This window comes from Bison bison, unplaced genomic scaffold, assembly GCF_000754665.1.
Source record: "Bison bison bison isolate TAMUID 2011002044 unplaced genomic scaffold, Bison_UMD1.0 scf7180017864531, whole genome shotgun sequence".
Classification (NCBI taxonomy): domain Eukaryota; kingdom Metazoa; phylum Chordata; class Mammalia; order Artiodactyla; family Bovidae; genus Bison; species Bison bison.
Genome location: NW_011495081.1, coordinates 8,386,114 through 8,406,745, shown reverse-complemented (window position 1 = coordinate 8,406,745; position 20,632 = coordinate 8,386,114). Strand labels below are relative to the sequence as shown.

At 47.6% G+C, this 20,632-nt stretch overlaps 1 protein-coding gene across 1 annotated transcript in view; it reads right to left on the bottom strand.

Annotated features, from left to right (window-relative positions):
• The window catches only part of NAT10 (N-acetyltransferase 10 (GCN5-related)), a 39,204-nt gene that overhangs the window by 13,626 nt on the left and 4,946 nt on the right, over nucleotides 1-20,632 (bottom strand). The window contains exons 4-17 of the mRNA XM_010831837.1: nucleotides 18,832-19,003; nucleotides 17,364-17,486; nucleotides 15,631-15,692; nucleotides 14,125-14,239; nucleotides 13,922-14,029; nucleotides 10,820-10,953; nucleotides 8,741-8,834; nucleotides 8,505-8,603; nucleotides 5,635-5,771; nucleotides 3,063-3,187; nucleotides 2,453-2,603; nucleotides 2,073-2,169; nucleotides 1,077-1,193; nucleotides 110-211 (exon numbers count right to left, since the gene is read on the bottom strand). Of these exons, the coding sequence (XP_010830139.1) occupies nucleotides 110-211; nucleotides 1,077-1,193; nucleotides 2,073-2,169; nucleotides 2,453-2,603; nucleotides 3,063-3,187; nucleotides 5,635-5,771; nucleotides 8,505-8,603; nucleotides 8,741-8,834; nucleotides 10,820-10,953; nucleotides 13,922-14,029; nucleotides 14,125-14,239; nucleotides 15,631-15,692; nucleotides 17,364-17,486; nucleotides 18,832-19,003 (1,636 nt within the window). The remainder of the gene's footprint in view (nucleotides 1-109; nucleotides 212-1,076; nucleotides 1,194-2,072; nucleotides 2,170-2,452; nucleotides 2,604-3,062; nucleotides 3,188-5,634; nucleotides 5,772-8,504; nucleotides 8,604-8,740; nucleotides 8,835-10,819; nucleotides 10,954-13,921; nucleotides 14,030-14,124; nucleotides 14,240-15,630; nucleotides 15,693-17,363; nucleotides 17,487-18,831; nucleotides 19,004-20,632) is intronic.

Below are 20,632 nucleotides of genomic sequence, written 5' to 3'. Positions count from 1 at the left end.
TTGGGTTGTGGGAGGGGGGGGGGGGGCAAAAGCCAGTAACTTAGCAACAAAGACAGCCTCCAGCATCACCAGCTTAGCCCCCCGAGACACACCAGGGAAAGCACTCCACCTGTTCTGACACTGTCCATGGAATCAGGTCACCTGAGGCCTTCTTGCCCCGAGACAGGCTGTTCAAGATGGACTGGCGAGAAATCTCCCCCTCAAGGCACACCTGTGGGGAAAGCAGGATGGTGCAGAGAGAGGCCGGCTCCAGGTGGAGCGCCCACCCACAGAACCTCACCTGCGCCCTACCCTTGCTCTGCCCAGGCCAGCTGTTTCCACTCCCGCCCACACTTAACCCTGTAACCAACTCATCTGTTTCTAAGGGAAGTTTCATTACTATGTCCTGTGGGCATCCTGACACCGTCACCTAAGGAGGCAGAATACTGACATCCTCCTGGCCCAGAAAGCAAAACCACACTAGATGAGGGTCTCCACACACGGTGTACACGTGAGCTCATCGATTAAGACTCGGGAGGGTCATATGGCTCTGTACAGAACTGTGCAAATTCACAATGACTCATGCATGGGTAAACACAGTTAAACACGGTATGTGCATGTAATGAAATACAACTGTAACCCTTAAAAATTATGCAAATTATGAATATTTGACATGTTGGAAAAAAAGATTGCCAAATACTATGATCCCATGTTTGTGAATAAGAAAAACAATAAAGAAATGCATAAATACATGCCAGGCACTACAAACATGTTTCCAATCTGCCTTTTAATTTTACAAGTACCATGGATTGCTTTTGAAATAGAGAGGAAAACAAAGTTCTGTTTCAGGAGCTATAAGTCAAAATATGCAAAGCCAGTTCTGCCTTTCAGCCATCCGTGAACAGTGAAGCTTTGGGTGTGTGTTAGGGTGGTGGTTTCCTTTGCACCCTAACTGCCTGCCTGGATACACCCAGTCACTTGGCTCCAGCCCAGGAATCAACAGCTTCTGCTTCTGCACTCCCGTTACTGAGCCACTAATCCTTGATTGCCTAAGCGGTTCCCAAAATGATGCTACAAGGACACCTCAGCTTCTGTACCTGGATGACGGCAAGCACTTCTGGAAGGGCATTCTGGGTGGGGGGCACAGGAGGCAGGAGGCAGAAGAGATGGTGAGCAGGGGCATCAGAAAGCATCTGAAGGTCGTTGGGAGAGTTCTGTGGAGCACAAACAGGGTCAGTGAGAAGCCCTCCTCATCCCGTCCTTATTCGAGCGGCTACTCCAGAATCATGACTACAGAACTGCCTTCCCGAAGCCGAGTGAAGTGCTGACGCCCAGGAAAGCACATGCCAGCATCTCGGCTGGGCAGCCTGATACTCTCCACAAGGGCTTCAGTGCGAGGCGCCTCCTATGTTCGCGGTCACCTCACCATGAGTGCTGAGGCTGCAGAGCAGGGGCGGACAACTGCTTAGCTAGCACTACGCACCTCACAGCTGGGAAGCAAAGGTCCTCTTGATAAGAGGCTGCTATTTTAGGAAAACCTCTCAGGGCTTCTAACACCAACCCTTCAGCTTTCTATTAAAGGCTATTATTCATAAAAATGCTACCTAGACACACACAAAGTGTCCTTTCCAATGTTATCTTTTTAGTTTTTAAGACTTCCAAATATTCTAAATTCTCACTCACTGATCCCTGAAAATAGCCCGGGGGTGTAAGGCTGGTCTCAGGTCACAGAGCACCCCCCAGATTACAACTGCTATGTCATCTCAGCCCATCCATTCAGCCAACTGGCAAGAAATATAAGTACCCCTTTTAAAATGGGCAACACTTACCACCCTCTCCAGCCACCACACACAGAGCTACATGCAGAAATCCCATGCTCCGTATACAAAGCTGGAGCAAAAGACAAGCCTGAACAACGGGAAATGCAACTCTGAAGTAGAAGCCCTGGCCCCTGCCAACATCAGGACATTCTAGTCCCAGTAGATTGGTCACCTGAGCCACTGGGTAACAAAAGACGCAAGAAGTCAAGTAAAAGGCACCGCCAAGAGCTGCAATTCACCGCTGAAGTCCACGTGAGGGCTGGTTTCAGTTACCTTGTAATGAGAAGCCACGTAGAGAGCCATAAGCCGTTGGAGGAAAACCTCGGAGGCCTTATGGTAGCAAAAGAGGGTATCTCTATTAACATAGTAGCTGGATTTGAGGTTAAGCAACCAAAACATATCAAAGATAGCCCCGAACAAGGCACGCTACTTCCAAGGACAACCTGGATACGTGGGTTCCCTCAGCCTGGGAAGAGGAGGCCCTGGTTCTAAGCAAAAACATAGCAGGGAAGGAAGAGAAGGAAAATCGAGAACATTCCACCTTGTCCTCTTCCCAGAGCAGCAGCCTATGAGGCAAAGGGCCAGAACCTTCAGTTAAACTCTCCCATCATCTCCATTCCCTTTCACAGGACGAATGGAACCCAGGAGGATACAGCTCACACGCTTCAGGCAAGGGGCAGCCAGAGACAATCCGAGTGATGTTGAGGCAATCCAGGCACAGCAAGTCGTTCAGCCACTTCTCCACAGCATCCCCAGGGGCGTATCGGATCGACTCCTGCAGGGAAACCTCATGCAGGGTTCGCACTGTTCAAAACACACGCAAGACTAAATACGTTTTGTCCAGGAGATCAAGGCAAATGTTCTACTTTATCTCTGTCACGTGGTACCCACATAAATATGGCTCAAGAATTTAAACTGAGTGGTTTTAAATTGTTCCGGTGGAAAAAATAAATAAATAAATTGTTCCGGTGGATGTTCAACTTGTCTGGACACCAACCCCCAAAGGTCTCACTACGTCAAGGCAACCAATGCCCCGAGATGGTGACAAACAGGAATCCAGTCACCAGAAGGCCCAGGTCAGCCTCCCGTCTGGTCACTAGTTTGCTGTTCCTCAGAGAAAAGCAACTTCATCTCTTGGGGACTCAGCCTCTCTGCCTGATCATCAGGTCTGCTATCACCCACAATGTCATGAGGGGAAGGATCCAGGAAAAGTGTGACGTGACTTGCTGTGCACCGCAGGCCCATCCAGAGCTCCGGGGGTACCTGATGCCAGCCTGGCCGTCGCCGTGGTCTTGTTCTCAGCGGTGGTGCTGACCTGGCTCTGGGCACTCTGTTGGCGGAGCTGCTGAATTAGCTTGAGGGACAGGGACCGGCCAGTGCCCTCGTAGCTAGGAGAAAAAGCAAAGGCAGTTAGGCTTGAGGTGCCGAATCACCTCTCCAGGAGGGGACAGAGAAAGTAGTTCTCTGTCCTCAACCTGATGAAACCCCAGACTCCTGCTTGCTGAGAACAGCCCTTCACCTCTGAACTTCCAGCAGGGCATGTGCATGGCCAAAGGAAGCTGGGCTGCATGGTGGCTCAGCTCGGAGCCATCTAGGCCTGGGCTCAAGTCCTGGCATGTCCGTTTAGTACCTCTGGGCCAGGAACTCAACCTCTCTCAGCCTCCTCCTCAAAAGGGGACTAGTGTACACAGCTCACAGGGCTGTACTACGAACTAAAAGAGAAAGATCAAAAAGATGACGTGAATAAAGCCTGTAGGATAATGGAACTGCAGCAAAGATGAATGGTCGATTAACGAGAAGTTGCATGCTTGAAAGATGAACAGAGAGCATTTCCAGTTTGGAAAAATCAAGATTAAACAAATCCACCATCTTTTTTTTCATGACTACTTTCCCTTGAAAGAGGACATAAACTAGAAAATTTTTCTAATTTTCAATTAGAAAAATGAACAGAGGACCTGAATAGATACTTCTCCAAAGAAGATACACTGTGGCCAAAAAGCACATGACAGGACGCCCCACATCAGCCAACTAACAGGGACACACAAATGAAGGTCACACGAGCCACCATTCATGCTCACTAGGACGGCACAGTCAAAAAGGACATACAAATACTAGCAAAGACGTGGAACCCTTACACGCTACTGGTGGGAATGCAAAATGGCACTGTTGCTTTGGAAAACAAGCTGGCAGTTCTTCAGTTAGAAAGTTCCCATTTGACCCACTAGTTTGACTTCCAGGTATACCCTCAAGAGAACAGAAAACGTTCTACACAAAAACCTACACGCGAATGTTCACAGCAGCACTGTACTAGCCAAGAGAGAAATAAACGATCAACAGACGAATGGAAAAACAAGATGTGCATAAACACACACCGGAATGTTACTTGGCCAAGAAAAGGAATGAAGTACTGATATAAGCTACATGGAAGAACCTTGCAAACATTATGGTTAGAATCACAAAAGACCACATATTCAAAGATTCCACTTATATCAAGAGTTCAGACTAGGCGAATCCATACATATAGGAAGTTGATTAGTGATTCCCTAGAACTGAGGAAAAGGAAGGAATGGAGGATGATAATTAAAGGGTATGGAGTTTCTTTCCGGGAAAATGAAAATGTTCTAAATTGTCGTGATGGCTGCACAACTCTATGAATATACTAAAAATCACTGAGTTACACACTTTAAATGAGTAAACTGTATAGTGTGTGAATAATATCTCAATAAAGATGTTACCAGAAAAAGTAAAATCCATCTTATTTAACTATTTTCAGTGTAAGTAAAGCAGTCAAATAATAAATCTAAAATATAGAATCATTTCTTCAAAATGTGACTTCCATATAGAAATCAACAATGAAGGCAAGTACACGTTGACCTGGGAAGATTTCACAGTATATTTTTTTTTTTTTTTCTGGCCACACTGTGTAGTTTGTGGGATCTTGGCTCCTTGACCAGGGATCAAACCCAGGCCACCTGCAGAGGAAGTTCAGATTCCTAACCACTGAACCACCAAGGAATTCCCAGTATATTTTTACATGAAAAAGCAAACGCAAAACATTATGGAAACTATGCTTATGTTCTTATTCAAAATGAAAAAGTAAAATAAATGTACACCAAAATTCTAACAAGCTATCTCTAGAGAGTCAGATCACTGGATTTCTTTTTGCTTACCTTCCCTTTCTCACTTTCCCATAGCAAACAACTAAATATTTCAAAATTTTGAAAAAGCTCTTGAGTCTGCTTTCTTATGATAATTACACAGTTACTTTAATACTACATTTTCACATAATTCCAGGGGATAAGACATTGGTGCATGTGTGTGCTAAGTCACTCCAGTCATGTCCGACTCTTTGTGCCCCTATGGACGGCAGGCTCCACTGTCCATGGGATTCTCCAGGCAAAAATACTAGAGTGGGTTGCCCATGCCCTCCTGCAGGGAATCTTCCCGACCCAGGGATGGAACCTAAGTCTCTTAAGTCTCCTGCACTGGCAGGTGGGCTCGTTACCACTAGCGGCACCTGCGAAGCCCAACACACTGGTATCGCTGTCCATGTGCTCCCTAGGAGCTGGTCAGACCTAGACAGCAGACGCTCGTCAACTGGGTGATGAAATTCCTGTCTGGTGTTGCCTGTTCTGGTGGGCTATAGCTCACACCAGAGGGAGCTGTAGTTCACTATGAAAGGGTAAAAGAGAAGGCCGATGAGAGAGTGAAGCAGGCCCAAAGACTCAAACTTTAGGTATCAGCCCTATCCACCCAGGCGCAGGTCACGTTCACTAAATCCCACCTAACTGGCAACATCCTGTAAAGGAGGCAACGGCTCCTGCCCGGTGCTCACCCATTGATGGTGGATGCCATGAAAACAAGGTAGGGGCCCAGAAGACTCTTCACCAGGGGAAGGGGGATGGCAGCAGCTTCATCAATCACAACGAGCTCAGCCTGGCCCAGTTTCACAGCATCTGCAGGATGTATGTACTGCAGGAAGGAAAAATGTACATTGTTAGCTTGGCCGCCGATACCATGGCTGCAGTCACTGGTGAGTCACCATAAAGGCCCTCTCTTTCCCCTCTCCCCCGTCCTCCGTCTTCTTTCTCTCATTCCTTCCCTGGTAGGACAAAGCAGGGACAGCTTAGAGTCAGATGCCTGGGGCCTAACAGTTCAACCACTGACTGTGTGGCCCTTCTTCTCAGAGCCTCAGATTCCTCTCCAGAAAATGGAGGAAATACTGATGGCTGCTTGAGAAAAAAATTAGGTAAAATTAAGTAAATCTGCACCAATGCTCTGCCTAGGACCTGGCGAGTGACAGGTGATGCCTCTACTTCCTTTCTCTCCCCTCTTTCTCATGCTTCCCCCAGCCTCACTCTGACCTGTGGGCCAGAGGCAAGCTTGGCCCCAGCGATGGCTGAAGCGGAAGACTTCAGGTTCCCAAGCATCTCCGACACGCTGCGCACCGTGTGTCCTGCTGTGACACAGTCTCTATTAAGCCCAATTCTTCCTGCACTGGTGGGGGCACTTCTAAGACTCATGGTCTTCTTACTGCTCGCACACTTGTGTTATTAGCCTGTCACAAACTCGCCACGAACTTGGCTCCCTTACGCCCATCAACAACCTCTTCAGTCCCTTCAGGGGTTCCTGCTTCTTTCAAGTTTGCAAAAGACCACGAAGAAGTATTTTACAGGAAAGGAAACCTGAAGAGCCAATTAACATCAACAACAGTATTCAACCTCACTGGTAATTAGCACAATGCTGAAGACAACAAGGAGATCCTATTTCCTATGCATGCGGGCAAAATTTAATTAGCAGTAAAACACCAATGTTTGTGAGGACATGGGGAAACAAGAACTCAGCAAAGTGCTGGGTTGAAGGTAATCCCGCACAAACACTTGAAAGGAGAATCTGGCAAAATCCGAGCAAGATGGAAAGCTATGCATATTCTAAAACCCAACAATTCCAATTCTAGACACATATAAACTCTAATGTACTCACACAGTGCTTAAAAATGAGTCAATCAGATCTCAAGCTTCAATCTGGACAAACCCGAAAACAAGTGTTGAGTGAAAAAAGGCATGCTGAAAAAGTATGCCTATAGGGTATGCTACCATTTATGGATACATAATTACGTAGGAAAATATAAACACATGAATTGAAAGGAGATACGCAATCTCAGAGCAGAGTTATCTAAGGGGAGCGAAAAAAGGGAACGGATGGGGAAGGGTACAAGAGAGACTTCCACACTGAGGTTTTAGATCTTTAAAACACAAATATAAATGGCTTTTAAGATATGAAACAAACACAGCAAGCAGCAAAATGCCAGCATTTCTTAGGCTTGAGTGCTGGGCACCTCGGTATTATGTTACATCGGTCTCTGTGCTTTTCTGTAGTCTGAACTATTTCATTACAAATAAGATTTTGTAACTGTTTTGCAAGAAGTTGAGGGATCAAAGAGGCAGAGACCCCTCTCATTTCCAACAGTGGGATACATGTCCTCAATGGGGCCCCATGTCTTGGATTTTTACAGAGAAGAACTAAACAAGCACCTCATAAAAGCAGCAGACCCTGGAGAGGCGGAGCTGACTTTAAACCTAATATTCTTCTATATCTCAATTTCCAACAAGAAGAGGCCTCAAAGGGACATAAATGTGGCCTCATAAAATCAGGTCACCTCTTCTGCACTTCAACTCCAGCCTAGAGACAAAATGACTCTGGTAATACGAGAGGGTCTCTGAAGACAGACCCCAGGAGCAGCGAGGGCTGAGCCAGGCATTTCAGGGCAAGGCTTCCCTTCTCTGGTCTGCGTATTTCTCTCAAGTTTCAACAGATCTCTGTATTCTCACGGCCTGCAGCCTGCCCCTCACCCCTACCCCAACACTGGCCTTTCCTCCTCGAAGCTGAGAGAACCAGACCAAAGTAGGAAGAAATTACAGAAAGAACAGTCTAGAGACTCAGCAAGAAAAAAAATTACAGTCCTTGAGGAAAAAGGCATGAGCACTTAACATTATTTATAGCCTAGATCTTTGATGAAAGGTGTACCTACTTGACAGACATATACACAAAGGTCAAGGGTGTAACCTGCCACGCTTACCTGGCCCACTTCCCACCCCAGCCCAGCTCCAAAAAATTCTCAATAGACCTACTCCATTAGGCGCCCATAGGGCCCCATCCCTTCTGCAAGCCTGTCATGATTTAACAAAATTGTAGCCTTTGGACAAGTACAGACCATTCAGGCTTACAAAGCACAGGAGATTTATAGAGCTTTCGGGGAAACACTGTTTAAAAAGGAAAGCAGGCCACTGGCTAAACCACAAAGATTCAGCGTACATCTCACAAAGACCTTTTCTTCTTTCAAACGGTAAGGTTATTGTTCTAGCTATAGATGCATGGTTTCAAAACCTGCTGTAACTAAGCAGAATTAGAAATGACGTCAGAGAAAATGATTCCATTTCTCTTAGTTGATTAGCATACTCACTCAGTTTTCAAGGGACAAAACTACAACTTTTCGATCTGGCTTACATACATCTGTTAGTTCGTTTGAATGTTTTTCTTTAGAAGAGGCTGAAAATATGGAAGAGGTTTACCGTAAAGCAACAACACTGTCTAAAACATACATAATTACACATCACATAAAACAGCTATAAAAGGAGACATCTTAGAACACTTATACACAGCGGCACACTGGCCCCACGTGGCAGGATTCGGAACAAGCCTCACCTGAATGGTCTGCCTGTGCTCCCGGAACACGTTCACTCTAATCACTGCTTTGTTAAATTCAGGATTGAGAGACTGAATGATCTCGTAATCCAGATGCTCCTGACGGGGAAAAAGCCAAACCAATGTCAAACGTCAGAAACAAGCTTTCGAAACGAAAATAAGTTTGCATTCTACAGACTTCACCTGGATTTATACTCAGCATGGAATCAAAATAAGCTCTTATCCTAACTTCCTACCTGATACTGCAGAGCATCAAATCCTTTAAACACAAATTCAAACAGAGTGTGGAGGTTATCCGGGCTCGGGGAGGTAACAAAGATATTGGAGTACCTGTTGAACAAAAGGAGGATTTTTTTGCTTTTAAGTAATTAGGAAATTGAAGAAATGTTAAGAGAATTTAAAAAAAGAAAATATTTTTGTTTGCCCCTGTTACACAGGTGATAACAAGAGACAGTGGTGGGGGATAAAAAAATCAGGACACACATTTTGAGGAGGAAAAGTAAAATAACTGCAGACCTGAGGGTATTTTTGCTCCCAACCTAATGAAAACAAGTTGCCAATTTGAAGGGAGCACATCCCAGCAATTAGCTACCAGCATCCATGAAAGCACACTGCTGAGGGCACAATGGTTTCAAACTGTGGTCCTGGAAAAGATTCCCGAGAGTCCCCTAGACTGCAAGGAGATCCAACCCATCAGTCCTAAAGGAAATCAACCCTGAATACGAATGAGAAGGACTGATGCTGAAGCTCCAATATTTTGGCCACCGGATGCGAAGAGCCGACTCACTGGAAAAGACCCTAATGCTGGGAAAGATTGAAGGTGAAAGGAAAAGAGGATGAGATGGTTAGAGAGAATCACCAACTCAATGGGCATGAATTTGAGCAAACTCCAGGAGACAGGAGAGGACAGAGGAGCCTGGTGTGCTGCAGTGCATGAGGTCGCATACAACTTAGTGTGACACAACTGAGCGACTAAACAGCAGGAGGGTGCCCTGGGGACCGCTCCCTCAGTGTCAGAGATGGCACCGGCTCCCCAGTCCTGCACCCCTGGCCCAGAGAGGGCCTCACGCTCATCACTAGCTATGCTGACAGGTTTTCAAATCATGCAGCCAAAGTGCTCCGTCGTGAGCAGGCGAAGGCCACAGTGAGCCTCTGAGGGATCCTTGTTCAGTATAAAGGATGCGAAAGGCAGAGGGCCAGGTGGTACCACTAGAGCAGCCAGAGTAACAGAGTCAGAAGCTGAGTTCAGTCCCAGCACAACCAGCACTGACTTGGGGGAACCTTGGGTGAGTCACTGAAACTCCCTGAGCCTGGGTTTATCCATCTATGAAACACTAACGTTACTCTCAGGAGCACCAAGGAAGATCATGTATATAGGACACGGTAAATCCTAGTCCATTATTTGTATCTGCGAAGCTGTAAACACATGCTTTCCTGGCAGCTGCATAAATCTTCTGTCCAGGACAAAAGAATGGCAAGTGATGCCACACTCAAAGGCAGCTCCTCAATGCAAACAAGATTTTCTATTGATCAAATCATTAAAATGACAAACCTGTATTTTTCTCGGTCAGCAAAGCTGGTCATACACAGGCTCATTTCCTGAGAGTTTTAAAGTTCCTTACCACCATTTCTTTGCTCTTGTGTGTTTGTTCAACTCTAAATAGTTGTCACGAAGGCCCTGGTATCTGTATGCCAGGACACATATACGCGTACCTTTGGGATCTGGGGATAACAGCATTGTTCTTTCAAGCTGTTGCTGTTTAATCACTAAGTTGACGCTGGGAAAGACTGAGGGAAAGATTGAGGGCAGGAGGAAAAGGGGGTGGCGACAGACGATGAGATGGTAGGATGGCATCATCGACTCAACGGACATGGGTGTGAGCAAACTCTGGTAGGTTGTGAAGACAGGGAAGCCTGGCGTGCTGCAGTCCATGGGGTTGCAAAGAGTTGGACACGACTTAGCAACTGAACAACAACTGAACAAGTCACTAAGTTGTATCCAACTCTTTTGTAACCCCATGGACTGTAGCCCGCCAGGCTCCTCTGGGATTTCGAAGGCAAGAACACTGGAGTGGTTTGCCATTTCCTTCTCCAGGGGCTCTTCCCAACCCAGGGATTGAACCCGCATCTCCTGCACTGGCAAGTGGATTCTTTACCAGTGAGCCCCCAGAGACACCTGCTCTCTCTAGACAGGTGCCCAAGATCTAGAGAAATCACTCAGGAGCTCGCTTACACCAGGAACAGCCCCCCGACCCCTCGTCCTGCACACAGATCCCGCAGAGCTCAGGGTGCCTGAAGCCCGGGATCCCCCTTACCCAAAAGCCACCGCCCCAGCAATAGCCAGTCCCAGGGCTGCAGATTTCCCCCTTCCTCGGGCAGCCGTGAGCGCAACAGTACTCCTCAGGGTCTTTTCTGAGATCCCCTCAATGAATTTCAAGACAGCTTTGGCCTGTGGAAAGAGAAACATTGGGTGAGCTGTGAGAAAGGCTGAGGTTCAGCCACTTAAACTGGAATTGCGGGGGAGCAGGGGACAGGGGGCCGCTCTCGCCGACCAGCACCTAGACTCTTACTCCCGTGATCATGTCCTCTCAGTCTCCAGGCTTTTAACACCAACCAGATGCTGATAACCCCGCAGTTCACATCTCCATCCAGACCTCCTCCCCCACACCAGACTCTCCCCACACACCCAACTGCCCCCCTACGTCCACCACCCATCTCACACTCAATACCTAACGTCCCCCCAGTCCTCCTCCACCTACCATCTTCCCCAGCTCAGCTAGTGTCCAACTATTCAGGCCAAAAATTGCCTCCATTTTCTCCTCATACCCGACTCATCAACAAATCCTGTCCTTCAAAACATAAAAATCCCACATTCCTCACTATCCTCTTCCTCCACCACTATGGTCGAAGCCACCACCACTGTGTCCTGCCACCATTTCTACAGATACAGCAGTGGGCATTATCTCTAGGATACATTTCCAGGAGAAGAGCTGCTGAGTTAGAGTATGTGTGCATTAAAATGGGTGTCATGCCCAGTTATGGAACCCCCACCCATGTATGAAAGGCCTTCTTCTCTGCAGCCTTGCTGTCTTGCTGTATAATCCTGCAACTATGCCAACTGTCTCCCTGTTCACACTGTGCACATTGTTTGCTGAACCCGTGGTAGGCAAGGCGTGAGCAGGGAAGCTGGAAGAAAACTCAAGGAGTCATAGGAACTGCAAATGTTTATTCTCTTCTGACTGGCACAGAAGCCGTAGCAGCAGACTCGCTACGCTCTCCTCTCATGGTTGACCCCGTGGACACAGCTATAAGACAGCCATAATGCAGACGCAACCGAGTGGCAAAGGCTTTTCAGGGGGACCTTATGTATGCTACTGCTGCTAAGTCGCTTCAGTCGTGTCCGACTCTGTGCGACCCCATAGATGGCAGCCCACCAAGCCTCCCCATCCCTGGGATGGGTTGCCATTTCCTTCTCCAATGCATGAAAATGAAAAGGGAAAGTGAAGTCACTCAGTCATGTCCGACTCTTAGCGACCCCATGGACTGCAGCCTACCAGGCTCCTCCGCCCATGGGATTTCCAGGCAAGAGTAGTGGAGTGGGGTGCCATTGCGTTCTCCAAGCTTATGTATGTTTACAGAGCAAAAGTGGCCTGTCGCCAAGCAGATACACCATGATGCACAACCAGCCTGTTGGGATTCAGCCCCAAGTGGGTGGCATCACTGCAGCTGTTTTCCATCATGAGGGAAGATCCCAGGGCTGACAGGCCCGTGCTGCTTGTCTGCTCAGGCTGGATCAGAACTCTGAACACACCTGACAGCTTGCAGGTCTCTGGGCCATGTCTATTCAGCTCCCATCGCCATCCAGGAACCACCAGAAAAGCCAAGTTATATAACTGTATATTTACAAAACGTGGGGCGAGAGTGAGAGGCTGTGGGGCAAGAGGGTCTGATGACCACCATCTTGGCTAATCTGCTCTCTCCCCACACTTGCCAACACTGGGTACTGCTAAACTTTTAAGTCTTGACCAACCTGAAATGGGAACGTAGGATCATTGTTTCAATTTGTGTTACTTCAGTTATGACAGAAAGCAGGCACTTTTTCAAATCGATATAATTACTGGCTATCTATTTTGTTTGTAAATTACTCTGCTTTTTTGGACTGCTTTTTTTCATTTATTTTAGAATATTATTTTAGAGTACATTTTTTGTCCAAATTTCATACCCTTTTATTATGTTCATGGATTTTTCCATGTACATTTTATCAGAGTGCTTCACTTCTCTATTCTAGAGCAACAAGCAAAGGATTTGATACAGGGTTCAGCAAAGGCCAGGTTAGGGTGAGTAGGACCTGGATCCCCTCTGAGTGTTTCCAGCTGGAGAGACTTGAGCTTCCTCAAGCCCCACCCCTTCCTCCTGCCTGCGCCTAAGTGTCACTGCCCAGTCGTGAATGTAGAAGGTGCCCATGGGGAGACATGAAGAGTAGCACGGAGGGCAGGGGCGCCAGGAGAAGGGAGGGGCACTGCCAGTCGTGGTCACTTCTGCCCTCTCCCCATCCTCTCTCTCACTCCCCTTCTCTGATGATAAAGAAGGTACCAGGAAGTAGCTGAAAAGCAACCTGGAGCCTGCAGCCTGGGCCGCAGAGAGTGCTGCATAGCTGGTGATTCTATTTCCAGAAAGAAAAGGGAAACCAGCCTGTTGGGATTCAGCCCCAAGTGGGCGGCGTCACTGCAGCTGTTTTCCATCACGAGGGAAGATCCCAGGGCTGACAGGCCCGTGCTGCTTGTCTGCTCAAGTTGGATCAGAACTCTGAACACACCTGACAGCTTGCAGGTCTCTGGGCCATGTCTATTCAGCTCCCACCGCCATCCAGGAACCACCAGAGAAGCCAAGTTTACCAGCCCTGGTCACTTGCGGGAGCACAGAAATGCATCCTGGAAGCTCCCTCCCAGCCTGCTGTCTGTACCTACAGACCAGGTGGACCAGGTACCCTCATCACAGGGCCCTCCTCAGCACTCACACTGGAGCGGGGCTGAGTACTAGGTGCCTCCAGCCCTCCTCAGTTAAGAACAAGGCATAAGCAAAAACCTATGTCATCAACACTCAGTGAGAATGAAAGAATGCAGGTCCATCAGCCTGTGCTGGAGGGGTTCCTCTTTAAACACAACCCGTCTCCTCCCGACCCCAGCTCCTTGAACAAACAACAAACAACAGCTACAAACAACAAACCAGGGGGAAGGGGCAGATAAGCCCAGACTTCTGTGCTATGCTGGTGCTGCGTGCCCACGTGTGAGCAACAGAAAAGGCCCTGCCCCACAGAGCAGCCAAGCCTCATCCTAACTTGGCTTCTGTTCTCTGCTCTCTGTCTTTTCCCTCTGTGTGCTTCAGACAGGGATGGGGGTGTTCCGAACACATGTCACCTGGTCGAGGGTCTTGCAGCAGTCCACCAACACGCCCACAGGCTGGGTGTCCTGCAAGCTCTCCTTCAGCTCCTTCAGCTCCAGATCAGAGGGACCGAGACTCTCATCCTGCCAGAGAGGAGGAGGAGAAGGTTCACCGCTGCCGTTGGAGAGTCCGCCAGGAAACACAGCCTCCCCCAGATTCCCGGGCCCTGGCAGCTCACCGGCATCTGGGGAGGCAGGGCCTCAATGCTGGCGGCGTGGGAGGAGATGGGCAGGATGTTGAGCTGGTCATCGATGACAAGACACTTCTTACACGAGGCCAGAGAAAGAATAAACCTGAGGAACAAAACCACCGTTGTGAGGTGCTGGGAGCAATGTCAACACGACAAGGAAGGGCTTTTCTTTAGGAAAATTATCCAGCCCACGTCTCTACACCATCGTCTGTATAACAGGGCTGGATGATTCCTGCCTCCTTTACAAGGCACCTGAACATGCTATGCAGAGGAGACCAGTTACAGGGAGCTCTCTCGAGAGACTGATTATGAGTGCTCTTTCTGTGCAGAGCCCCTCAGCTCCGGGTCCCCTGGCCCTTCCCACATCCTCCAGGTTCACCCTTTAGTACTGTCTCCTTGAGCTGGGAACCCCAAAGCCACCCCATGTATTCTCACCAACCACAGAGGCAAACACACACACACAAATGGACACCCTTCTGCCACAGTGAGGGAAAAACAAAGAAAAGGGTGGAGAGGACAGCTCCCTTTAGCTGTAGTGCACAAACATTTTTGCGTGTAGAAAAACATGTTTGGCTGTAAAATCCACAGCTGCAAGAAAAGGGCCTCCTGCTCTACTTTCAAGGGCTTCACTCCCATCCGGCAGCACCGGGTGACTTCCAGACCCGCACCTTCCACTGAGCAGCTTCAGAGGGGTTGAAACGAGGCCCCACAATTCCCCCAGGCCAATTCCTAAACTGCAGTAGTACTGACACTGTGGCCCAGACCACTTTTCTTAGGGGGTGGTGGTGGTGCTTTTTGGCCCCCTTTCAGCTTTTTAGCAGCATCACTGGCCTGTACCTTCCAACACCCCCCACCCCGCCCCGCCCAGCCAGGTCCCACTATCCAAGTGTCTCCAGATACTGCCAAGTCTCCCCAAGGGCAAGACTGCTCAGGTTGAGAACCAATGCTCTAGACCATGGCTTATTCCTTCTTAAAGCTGTCAAAAGTTGCTAACTGGTATTCCCTAAACGGGGCTCTGGGTCAAATAAACTGGGGTCCCTCGTGCTGTGAGACTTTTCAGAGGCTACAACAGGCTCACATGATTCTTCAGAAAGGAAAAACTGTATCAGCCATTTCCTAGACATAGTGGGCTAGAAAACCCTTTTGTCATAAGATCCCTCTTAAACACCAGTGTTCTGTGAAACACATCTGGGGAAACAGGATCCAGACAGATTACCCCTCTGACAGCTGCACAGGCGAAAAGCCAGAGTGGACAGCGACTTGGTGAGGGCCAGAAGCAAGACAGAATCCAGGCCCCAGCCTTCCACTCACTCTACTGCTTCCAGTGAGCTGCACGACTACCGCTGTGATTGGGGACCTCACCGTCTGGGGCTCCTGTACCACCCTCCCTCACATACAGCATGGCTTTCAGCCACATCCAAGACAAAAACGCGCCCACCCCCCAACCCCCATGTCTCCCACAGGTGAGGAAGTGGAAAATGTGTTCAGACCAACCTCTCATTAAATCTTCCCACCACATCCTGATGGGCCTCTGTCCTGTATCTCGAATGCACGTCCTAAGAGAGACAACGCCCATTAGTTGAGGCTAATGGCACTGAGGCTCAGCGTCCAGATGTGAAGAAGTTTCAGCAAGCAACCCTGGGATAAAAGAGGCACCAGCGATGCTGCTACAATCAAAATCCATTCCCACCTAACCTGCTGTGCTAACCTGGCTGAATGCGATTTGCTGGAGCTGGAATCAGACGCTAAATGCAGTGTTTCTCATCACAACAAACATCCCCTCACTTTATCTTTAGCTTTTCCCACATTTTATCTAGCATCTCAAAATATATTCATTTGCTCAACAAAATGCACATGCCAACACCAGACATGAGGGGTACACACTGGAGTTTGGTAAAGCATGACCCCTACTCTCATGAAGCTTATCATGAAATGGTTGGATGGAGACAAGTCAATAGAAATTTTGGCAAATGCTACGAATGAGAAACAGAGCATAGTGACAGCTAATGGGGTGGGGTGGGAAGGGGGACTCCTCACACAGGGTAGTGAGGGAAGGCCCTCTGAGGTGGTAAGCAGGCGGCCAAGTAAGAGCAGGGGGAGAATAAAGAGACACCTTTGTTCACAGATATTTTAAGGAGGGCTTACTAAAGGCCAGGTACTCTTCCAGGGTCGAGGAATATACCAGGGAGGAAAACTGAGTCCCTGCTCCCATGAAGTCTGGAGACTAGCACAGGAAGCCAGATGATAAGCAAGTACTGTCTGACTTTAGAGGTCTGTAACATGCTTTGAAGAAAAATAAAACAGGCTGAGGAGTGATGGGAGAAACACATATTCTACACGGGGTGAGAGAGAGGGCCATGCTAAGGAGGTGGAATCTCGGCAGGGACTGCACTGCAGTGAGGAAGTGAGCCAGCAGACATTCCCGTGAGAAAAGCCAGTGGGAAGGGCCTCGGGTGAGAGTGTGATGAGGGGAGAGGACATCTGAGGACCTCTGTGGAGGCCAGAGGGGCTGGGGTGAGGAGAAGCGGTGGTGGGGAAAGGTGACAAGAAGTGGGCTCTAGATCTGAGGAAAGCCCATTTCACCAGATGAAGGCAGCTCATGAAACCCCGAGGCAAATCCTAACAGTTCCCGAGCAGCTGGCCATGGACATGATTCAAAACCTGCCGCGCAGAACACGACACCCACGTGGCAGAGCCGATGAGTCAGAGACCAGCTGTGCATCCAGGGGGACACTTTCCTCACTTACAGCCAGGTCCAAAGCTTGGGCAGAAAATACTCCCCCCACCCCACCACTTGGAGTCGAAGTTTCTGCCAACCTAGGAGTGGAATGGCAGTGTTCCTTCATCACCTACCAAGGAGAGGGCAGGGGAGGACGTCAGGACACGGTCCCCTTTCCGCAGTACACAAGTGCAGGCCCTGGCGTGGCTCTCTGTGGAATACTACTTCAGAAATTTAACTACACAACAGCCGCATCCTATCTGCATCTCGCGGGTGTAATATTTCCAAATGCCTGAGAGCAAAGGCACAATTCACATTCCCCAGCAGACCCAGGGCCAGTGAGACATCTCTGCAGTCACTTTTTCCTTAGTTGCAGTTAAAGAGCTCCCAGCCCAGAGATGATGCTGACTGTCCACTAGAGTTGCTCAGTAAGAATTCTTAAAAGAAAGTAGAAAAACACAGATTAACTTGAACCCCCATAATCAAGTTTAAAAAAGCAGGGACTTACCATGGTCATTGTGTACAACTGCTTGAGTGAGTTCATGGTCCGCAAGAGGACAACCACCAACCCACCGCCTTCCACTGTTTCTACAGTCCTGGCCAGCAAATTTGGAGTCAAAGCTTCAAAATCCTGGAAGGAGGAGACCTTAGAACTAGCTGATGATGCAAAGAGCACGGCGGGGAAGCTTAACCAGGAGGCAAAGAAGGCTTTAGAGTACAAACTCAAGATAATACCCCCTACCAACTCACCAGGACCCCCATACACACACACAGTGCTTATTTAGGACTTATTTAGAACAAGTGTATCTGGTTTTATATGTCAAAGTGTTTCCCATCATCCCTGATAAAATCTTATTTGGAAAGAAGTTCTCCAGTCTTCATTAATTCTCACATGAATTTCAGAAATAGCTCACATTCATTTTCTGCTATGTTCATAGGTGGAAACTGACAAAACTCTACTGTACCACACGGGGGAGCCACTGCCTAAAGGAGCCATCATCATTGCATCTGGTAACTGGTGAGCAGAAGCAACTCCCTAGCAGTCAGTATGGGGTGAGAACAGGCAAAACGCTCTCCTCAGCCTCCAAGGTGGGATGTAACCCAGCAATGCATGGACAACCCACTGGACTGCAGAAAGAAAAAACCAGAACTTCTATTCAGAATTTCCCATCTCATTTCTTAATTTATGTTTTATAAGGTATGTTTTATAATACATGTAATTATAGCAGTGCATGCATATAATAAATACATGATGAAACAGTGGGAACCTGAGCTTAAATGTGGAGATTTGTGCTTGAATGTTTTCTTTTGGGGGCAGGAGAGGGGGCAATGAATGAAATCACAGGTGTCAAAAAATCAAAGAATAAAACAAAGACCACCAGAGCTCAAAACAAAAATGTGAAACAATATGAACTTGCCAGGCAAGAGAAAATATATGCCAGTGAAGAAACTCACCAGAGTTTTCTGCGGGGGGTTGGGGGTGGGGGCGTGGAGTGAGGGGAGTTTAAGAATTAGACGGTTGATTGTGGGGGCTGGTTGTTCAGTCAAGCACTTTGGATAGGATATAAGAGTGCTCAGGTCTGTACCCAGTGAATTAAAACAAGTCTGACTCCTGTCTGGTCTTCAGTTAGTTCTAAGAAGACAATAAGTTCTAATAAAAGCCTTCAGTTGGTTCTAACAAGGCCTGGGGTTCTAGGGTCATGCAAAGTTCTGTGCTCTATCAAGCTGGTTAGACCCAGGTGTGACGGAGCGTCACGACCAGTCTGGGTATCTCTGGACAAGTGCTGCTTTAGACACAAATGCTCTTTTTATGGTGGTGAGTTACCAAGTTCCTTGGGAAAATGATAAATTCTGGGGGAAGGAGAATACACAGGCATCTTCTCTCCTCTCTGTCCATCTGTTCTCGTGGGTCACCAGGCAGCCCGAGCACCCCTCAGTGCTCTGCCCCCGGTTGCGGGCTGGGGCAAGTCACCCACCTGGAGAACACACATGCCAAACGTGTTGCCCAGGATCTTGTGGGTCTCGCTGTAGTAGCAGTAGCGAATGTTGGTGGCAGCTACGAAGAGCTCAAAGGGGTCATCTTGCTTTATGTTCAGCGTCCCGTTCTTTATTTTTTTCTGCAGCTGTCGCATTCTTTTCTTCCGATGACTGTAATCACCCCACCCCACCCCCAACCCCATGAGAGTCAGTTAACTGGAGAGGCTAGAGTTGGGAGAGGGGAATAGACTCAACAATCCCCCACTTAAGACTTTCAGAGCTAGAAGGGAACTTGGAAATTGTAGGGCGAATTCCCTTGCTTTAAAGCTAAAAAAAATAAAACAAAACTGGAGAAGCATTAGAAGAGAAGGGCTTCAGAGGAGGATAGTATAAGTCTGTTTGTGAACCCTGCCATTTTGATACTTCACTTAACAAGAAGGGTAATGGGAGTCCCTAAACCCCACATTTAGCCAGAGCTTGAACCTAAACCCTGGTGGACTCATTATCTCAGTCTCAAGCCAATGCTTCAATTTCATGGCACTCCTTCCCAGAGAACCGGAGAGGCATCATGATGGTGGGTTACTTTATTCATTTTTCCTAAATGAATTCATCCACTTCCTTCCCAGGTGGTTGGATCAAGTCCTCAAGGGCAGTTCTAATCTAAGACAACACCGACAGAGGATACATGAGTTAGAGTGGAATCTGGACATCTCCTAGACATCCCTGAACTTCTCTCTCATCCTAAACATCTCTTAATACCCAAGTGTCAGTTAACTTCTTTAAGACTTTTTCTGCTGTGGACCGTTTTTAAAGTCTTTACTGAATCGGTTACAATACCGCTTCTGCTTTACATTTTGTTTTTTTTTGGCCTCCAGGCACATGGGATCCTAGCTGCTGGACCACGGGCTGTGAACCCCCAGCCCTTGCACTAGAAGACAAAGTCTTAACCACTGGACCGCCAGGGAAGTCCCAACTCTTTCTTTCAGAGAAAACAGAGAACAAGAAAACTCCAGAACCAAGGGGTACAGCAGACCAAAATTTTATCACAGCTTTCTAACTGAAGAGGAAGGCCAAGGCCTTCCCCCTGGGCCTCCAGTTCCTCAGCCTGTGACTTAGCATCAGCTTTAACCTGATGCTCTGCCACATCTAGACAGGGCTGGGAGAGCTACAAGAGGCACAGGAGGGATTTTTTTTAAAAGTGAGATCAGGTGGGTTAAGTTCAAAGGCAAATCTGCCCAGAATACCCTGAATTGCCATTCTGACATTTACCAAGTGTACAGCAATGAGAATCAGAGCACCAGAAACTTAAAATTCTGCTGAGAGGCAACAGGCCTTATTCTCAATCTGTATTAAAAATGGTTACCTGCCCAATTATGAAAGAATATACCAATTATGGCTTAAAAATACATACTGCATATCCAGCTAAATGCTAACAATGCCTAAGTATTGAAAATATGGTGCTTTTTATTTTCACCTTTAAGATTTTTCTGTATTTTTCATATTCTTACAATAAAGCTTTTGTAATGTTTTTAAAGCAAAACTATCTAATTCAAAATCTAGTTTCCTTTAAGCAGAATCAAGTCTCTTAAAGACCAAAGGATAAGAACTAATCAAATATAGCCTTTGGTACTTAAGTAAAATTAAAATGTTAGAGCCTGTTAACAATACACTCAACAAATAGTAACTGAGCACCTAGTAAAACATGGCAGATCCTTTGAAAATATGAAAATATAAAGATAAGCAGGAGAGGCCTCCTCGCTAAATGAACTTACTTACCAGTGGGCAAGTGATCACATCTTG